Source organism: Aegilops tauschii, chromosome 4 (genome assembly GCF_002575655.3).
Source record: "Aegilops tauschii subsp. strangulata cultivar AL8/78 chromosome 4, Aet v6.0, whole genome shotgun sequence".
Classification (NCBI taxonomy): Eukaryota; Viridiplantae; Streptophyta; class Magnoliopsida; order Poales; family Poaceae; genus Aegilops; species Aegilops tauschii.
Genome location: NC_053038.3, coordinates 485,609,107 through 485,616,512, shown reverse-complemented (window position 1 = coordinate 485,616,512; position 7,406 = coordinate 485,609,107). Strand labels below are relative to the sequence as shown.

At 42.8% G+C, this 7,406-nt stretch overlaps 1 protein-coding gene across 1 annotated transcript; it reads left to right on the top strand.

The window, feature by feature from the left end:
* Window positions 1-5,614: 5,614 nt before the first annotated feature.
* LOC109734551 (uncharacterized) lies at window positions 5,615-7,206 on the top strand. Its single transcript, XM_020293758.1, has 4 exons — window positions 5,615-5,680; window positions 6,304-6,561; window positions 6,650-6,659; window positions 7,052-7,206. Exons 1-4 carry the CDS (start codon window positions 5,615-5,617, stop codon window positions 7,204-7,206), a joined length of 489 nt encoding a protein of 162 aa, XP_020149347.1.
* Window positions 7,207-7,406: the final 200 nt, after the last annotated feature.

Genomic DNA, 7,406 nt, shown 5'->3' with positions numbered 1-7,406 from the left:
CTTATCTGTGGTGACAATGGGATATTGATGTGATTCACTTGATGTATGTTTTGGTGATCAACTTGCGGGTTCCGTGACCTCGTGAACTTATGCATAGGGGTTGGCACACGTTTTCGTCTTGACTCTCCGGTAGAAACTTTGGGGCACTCTTTGAAGTACTTTTGTGTTGGTTGAATACATGAATCTGAGATTGTGTGATGCATATCGTATAATCATACCCACAGATACTTGAGGTGACATTGGAGTATCTAGGTGACATTAGGGTTTTGGTTGATTTGTGTCTTAAGGTGTTATTCTAGTACGAACTCTATGATAGATCGAACGGAAAGAATAGATTCGTGTTATTTTACTATGGACTCTTGAATAGATCGATCAGAAAGGATAACTTTGAGGTGGTTTCGTACCCTACCATAATCTCTTCGTTTGTTCTCCGCTATTAGTGACTTTGGAGTGACTCTTTGTTGCATGTTGAGGGATATTTATATGATCCAATTATGTTATTATTGTTGAGAGAACTTGCACTAGTGAAAGTATGAACCCTAGGCCTTGTTTCCTAGCATTGCAATACCGTTTACGCTCAGTTTTATCATTAGTTACCTTGCTGTTTTTATATTTTCAGATTACAAGTACCTATATCTAGCATCCATATTGCACTTGTATCACCATCTCTTCGCCGAACTAGTGCACCTATAGAATTTACCATTGTATTGGGTGTGTTGGGGACACAAGAGACTCTTTTTTATTTGGTTGCAGGGTTGCTGGAGAGAGACCATATTCATCCTACACCTCCCACGGATTGATAATCCTTAGGTCATCCACTTGAGGGAAATTTGCTACTTTCCTACAAACCTCTGCAGTTGGAGGCCCAACAACGTCTACAAGAAGAAGGTTGCGTGGTAGACATCAGTAAGCCACATGTTGGTGAAGTGAAAGATGTTGAGGTATGAAAGTAATCGGAGCTGGAAGCAATAAAGAGCTCTTCATGATTTAAAAATGTGGAGAACTCCTCCATTAACTCCCCGAAAATAATATTGTCTTCATCAAGATTGGACCCACCATATATATCTTCAATTTTGGTCCAAGCCTCATGAGCCAACGAACAAGACGAGATTGACTTGAACACCTCGAAGGTTATAGCTTGGTGAATGACACTTAAAGCTTCACAATCAAGATGCATATCATCTAGTGACAGAGATTGTCCATCCTTTAGATTTGAATTCCCTACAACCACAATCCGCAAAGCATTTGGACCCATGGCCCGAAAGTGACAAAGCATGCCTAATCTCCACATAATGTAATTTGTGCCATTAAAACAAAATGTGTCATCGTGCACTAGTTCACTAGTTGACATCGTTACTCTCGAGGCAGTTAAGCCTAATAAGGAGAGACAGAGCTCTGATACCAATTGAAAGGACCAGGATGTCGCCTAGAGGGGGGTGAATAGGTGATTTAAAATCTTTTACGGATTTGGCTATATCCTAATGCGGAAATAAACTAAGCGGATACTTTTCAAGCACAAATCCTAAATATACTAGGCTCACTAAGTGCACCAACAACTTAGCATAAACAAAATGAGAACAACGAGGATATGAGTAAGCATAAGTAAGTTACACAAACTTACTCAATGTATATCATGAGATATGGAAATGAATAATACACACACCCACAAGTAGGCAATACAAGCTTACACAAATTGTATCACAATATATGGAATTGAATGACACAAGCAAACTCAAGTAAGCACTACAAGCTTACACAAGTTATGTTACAAGATATGGAAATGAATGTTACAAGGTAGCAATTCACACTAAACACAAGATAGAACAATAGTAGGAAGTATGAATTGCAGACTATAAAGTGTTGGCCTAAATAATCTCTACGATATGGTAACCAACACAATATAATGAGGACAACAAGAATAGTGAATGCACGGTCAAGTGACCAAGGTAAACCACAAGTAAGGAGTTAGGGTTAGGGATAACCGAAGTCACGGAGACAATGATGTATCCCAATGTTCACTTCCTTGGAGGGAAGCTAGTCACCGTTAGAGAGGTGGATGTTACCACGAAGGCACAGCAACGCCACAAAGGCTCACCCTATTCTCCTTGACATATCACCACAAAGGCGATTCCCAACCACTAGTGGTAGACCTTGAGGCGGCCTCCAAACCTTCACAAACTTTCCGGAGGACAAATCACTAGTTGATTCCTCACCAGAGCACTCCTACCGCCTAGGACTCTCCAACCTCCAAGAGTAACAAGATCAAGGGGGAAATGCTCAAGACTTGCTCAAATCACGAATTGCTTTGGTCACAAGAGGGAGAGGGAGAGAATCTATCTTTTGATTGGAACAACTCTCAAGAACACTCACTAATCTCTCCGGGATCTAAGATTTGGTGTAGGAGAAGTGAGAGGGAGCCACTTGTGTTCTTGGGGTGATTTTGGATGGAGTGGTCAACCCTCTCCCGGAGTGGGAGAGGGATATTTATACCCCCAAGAAAATAGAGCCGTTTCCCGGAGTTGTTGACCTGCCCGGATGATCTAGACGCACACCCGGATGATCCGGGCAATGTCCGGATGTCTGGGAAGGTCAATATACAATGTGGTGAAGCGGAAACCCGGATGTCCGGGGACGTAGCCGGATGATTCGGACAATGCCCGGATGATCCGGAAAGGTAGCCGGATGATCCGGCTAGCTAGGATAAGGTTTTGTGATGATTGTTTTCGGCAACCCGGATGATCTGGGCAAAGCCTGGATGATCCGGGTAGGTACCCAGATGATCCGGATAGCTAAAATAGGCTTCTGTGACGAGGAGCTCGGATGATCCGGGAGGGAACCCGGATGATCCAGCCAGTAAGAAAACAACACGTGACCTGAAACTGAAACAAGCATAACTTCTACATACGGACTCCGATTTTGATGATCTTGGCCTCGTTTTGAAGCTATGGAAAAACTCCAGGTCCTCACATAGAGAACCACCCAAGATAAACCAAAATGGAGGGTGCAAATTATGCAAAGGTTAGATCATATATTTTGGGGAACTATTTGGCTTTGGCTTTTCTTTGGTATATATGATATGAGTGGAATTGTGTATAGAAGATGTTGACTTGATAAAATCCATCACAACCCCCTTTGATCCCCTCTTAATAGTGCGGGATCCCTATAACTCAAGAATCATAAAAGAGCTACACTCCATAGCTATCGAGAATCCATTCTTGAGTGTATATGTTTCTTTGGTGGTCATCACTCCACAACACTAACGTCAAAGGAACTAATACCTTTGACATGAGTCGTTCACTTGAGCTTGATGTTGATGTTTCTTCTTGGCTCAAGATGAAGGCAAGACATTGGTGAAGTCTTCAAGTCTCTCCCCCATACACGATGTGGGAAGCTTTGCTTTGTATTAATCTTCACTTGTCCATCATGTGATCCTCCACAAGCTTCAAGCATGTAATCCTTTGGGATGGTTATCTTGAACTTGCCCTTGTTAACCATGATCACCAACACTTGGTGGCATCCTCTCATAGACACTTGAAAGCTCTCTCTCGATCGATGCGATCCCATGAGAATCACCTAACCCTCAAAAATATAGACAACACATAGTATGCGTTAGTACACAGAGTGCAATTTATAATTTCGTATCATACCACAAGATCCTATGTGGTGCATCATTTGTGCTCGTGTGTTGACCATTTAGAGTTCGATCTTTGAGCTTCATCTTGGTCAACCTATATCTCTACTTCATGTTTAATCTTGACGTCTTGAAGGGTATATTGAATTCTTCACTTGAATAGCTTGCTTGAATACTTGATCAATCATGACTCAACACATGAGCCCATTATGATCATATCTTTGAGCCACTCCTAGAATTCATCATTCAAATCATCCTTTTAAGATCTTGATCCATTATGGCTCAAACCATAGCTCTAAGCATGGCAACCCTTAAGATACTCCAATGAACTTCATTTTGATCATCTCAATGTAATTGTTGCTTCAAAGGAGTTGTCTTCCATTATTCTTCAATCATTTTCCAATGGGACTAACCTTCAAATGTATATCTCAATGCAAACATTAGTCCATAAGGATTGTCATTAATTACCAAAACCACACATGGGGACTACATGTACTTTCACACCTCGCAGCCCCCCGATGCCCATCTTCTGGTATAAGGTGTCTTCTGCCCTGGAAAAAATAAGAAGGAAGCTTTCAGGATGAAGCGCCGCCGTCTCGAGGCGGAACCTGGTGAAACCAATCTAGGGCTCCAGCGGAGCTCTTCTGCCGGGGAACCATCCCTCCGGGAGGGGGAAATCATCACCATCAATCCTCTCATCGGGAGGGGGTTAATCTCCATCAACATCTTCACCAGCACCATCTCCTCTCAAACCCTAGTTCATCTCTTGTATCCGATCTTTGTCTCAAAACCTCAGATTGGTACCTGTGGGTTGCTAGTAGTGTTGATTACTCCTTGTAGTTGATGCTAGTTGGTTTATTCGGTGGAAGATCATATGTTCAGATCCTTTATGCATATTAATACCCCTCTAATTATGAAGAATATGATTTGTGAGTAGTTACGTTTGTTCCTGAGGACATGGGAGAAGTACTCTTGTTATAAGTAGTCATGTGAATTTGGTATTCGTTTGATATTTTGATGAGATGTATGTTGTCTTTCCTCTAGTGGTGTTATGTGAACGTCGACTACATGACACTTCATCATTGTTTGGGGCTAGGGGAAGGCATTGGTAAGTAATAAGTAGATGATGGGTTGCTAGAGTGACAGAAGCTTAAACCCTAGTTTATGCGTTGCTTCGTAAGGGGCTGATTTGGATCCACATGTTTCATGCTATGGTTAGGTTTACCTTAATTCTTCTTTCGTAGTTGCGGTTGCTTGCGAGAGGGGTTAATCATAAGTGGGATGCTTGTCCAAGGAAGGGCAGTACCCAAGCACCGGTCCACCCACATATCAAATTATCAAAGTAACGAACGCGAATCATATGAGCATGATGAAAACTAGCTTGACAATAATTCCCATGTGTCCTCGGGAGCGCTTTCCTTTATATAAGAGTTTGTCCAGGCTTGTCCTTTGCTACAAAAAAGGATTGGGCCACCTTGCTGCACCTTGTTTACTTTTGTTACTTGTTACCCGTTACAAATTACCTTATCACAAAACTATCTATTACCGATAATTTCAGTGCTTGCAGAGAATACCTTACTGAAAACCGCTTGTCATTTCCTTCCGCTCCTTGTTGGGTTCGACACTCTTACTTATCGAAAGGACTACGATAGATCCCCTATACTTGTGGGTCATCAATAGTCACTATCAGAAACGTTAAGGGCCTATTCGGCAGCTCGCCAGCTCCCAGATTCGGCGAATCCGCGAGCGGAGCTGGCCCGAACAGTGTGGCTCCAGGAAGCTGGCTTTTCGGATCTACCCGTCGTCCATGCACAAAAACGCGGAGCCGCAGCTTTGCCGATCCCAGGAATTGAGAAAATTGGAGTTTGGAGTATTTACACAAACATGCCATCACGAAGTTGCTTACCTCTTTGATAGAAAGCATATTAGCCCGATCCCCAATCTCCTCCGTCCTCACCCACTCGTCAACCCTAGCCGCCAGCGATGGACGAGGCCATCCCGCCACCGCCGGCCAACTCATCCGGCGACCCGGCCGCCGCCGGCCAACTCGTCCGGCCACCCCGACGACGGTCTCCTCCTCGGCCGTCCCTTCCCCTACACCGTGAGTCCTTCCTCTGTCTCGCCACCCCAACCTGTCAGCAGCCGGCACCGCCTAAGGATTTCGGCCTTGCTCCTCTGCCCCGCCAGCGCCGCTCCAGAAGCTCAAGGTGACCTTGTGCATATGCAAAACCCCTCCCCATCTCCATTCAGTTCATGTTACATGCAGTCAGACCATTTGGTTCAGAGTTTAGGATGTGCAGATGAGGCCATTTGGTTCAGATTTTAGGATGGCCAGGTGAGTCCCTTTGGTTCATATTTTTGGATGTCCCCTGTACCGATTTCTATATGACATAGTTGAGGTAGTCCCTCTACCATTTTAAATATGTTCAGATGACATAGTTTAAGTAGTCTCCCACACTGTTTTTTTCTTGTTCATAAATTCAGATGACATGGATGAGGTTCAGATTTATATATGAGAGCATACAATCCTTTTAGAGAAAGTAGTTGTTGTATAGATTTATAAATGAGTGCATACAATCTTTTTTAGCACACCCAGTGACATGAACTTCTATATAGAATTGTCCAACATGGTTGCTGAATGGAACATTGAGAATACAAGGATTATCACATAGGTGTTTGTCAAGCAAGTGAGAGATGGAAATAGGACAAATACTCACTTGGCCTCCAATGCATATGATGAGGTGGGGAGGGAATTCAAACTAATAACAGGGCTGGAGTACATCAATGACCAATTGAAGAACAAATGGGACAAACTGAGAGGTCAATACAACATATTCAAGAAACTTAAGTTGAAGGAGACAGGAGCGGGATGGGACATAAAGTGGAACACTGTGAAACAAGATGCAGAGTGGTGGAAGAAGGCAAAGATAGTGAGTTTTCATCCTCATGTTGTGCATACCATATCTTTCTTCTCATTAGTTGTTGTTAACAAATGCTATCTTCGTTGTATATTTACAGGACATTCAAGGTTGTTACAAGCTCAGGAAGCATGGACTTTGCAATGAAGAGATCTTGCGCATTATGTTTGAAGACATCACAAGTGACGGTTCCGATCACTGGAATCCGACTTCTGGCATCCCCCTACTTACATCGCACTAATATCAAGTGCCATAAATCTTGAGCAAATAGAAGATGTTGATCTGTTGGAGGATACCCAAGAGACACCATCTCTTGTTACGCCAAAGGTTAATAAAAGGCTTGGAAAGATCATTTGTGACACAAACAAGAAACCGAAGACCGCACAAGTCATGCAGGAGTAGATTACAGTAATTGGGGACATTTGTAAGGAATCACACTCGACGTTTTAGTCGTTCTTTAAGCACGATGACACCACCTCTATTGCATCTGTTATGAAATAAGCAATTACTTGTGGTGCAATAGAAAGTAGTGATGAGCACTTCATTGCCTATGAGCTTTTCATCAAAAGAGAGCAAAGGGAGATGTTTCTAAGCATGAGTGCTGAAACTCGTTTGGGTTGGCTCAAGAGGAAGTTCAGCGTCAAGTACGGGAACTAGTTGTTTCCAATTTATTTCATATGTGTGACGGTTGCTTATGTCCTATGGTACTGAACCATTTCGTATCCTATGTGTGAGGTTGAACAATATTAAGTACTCAGTGTTGAACAATTGTTTCCTATAAGGCTTGTAATAACTGATTGGATAATATTTATGTATGAAGTGGAGTTTCATCTTCATATTTCTTACTCACCATGCTA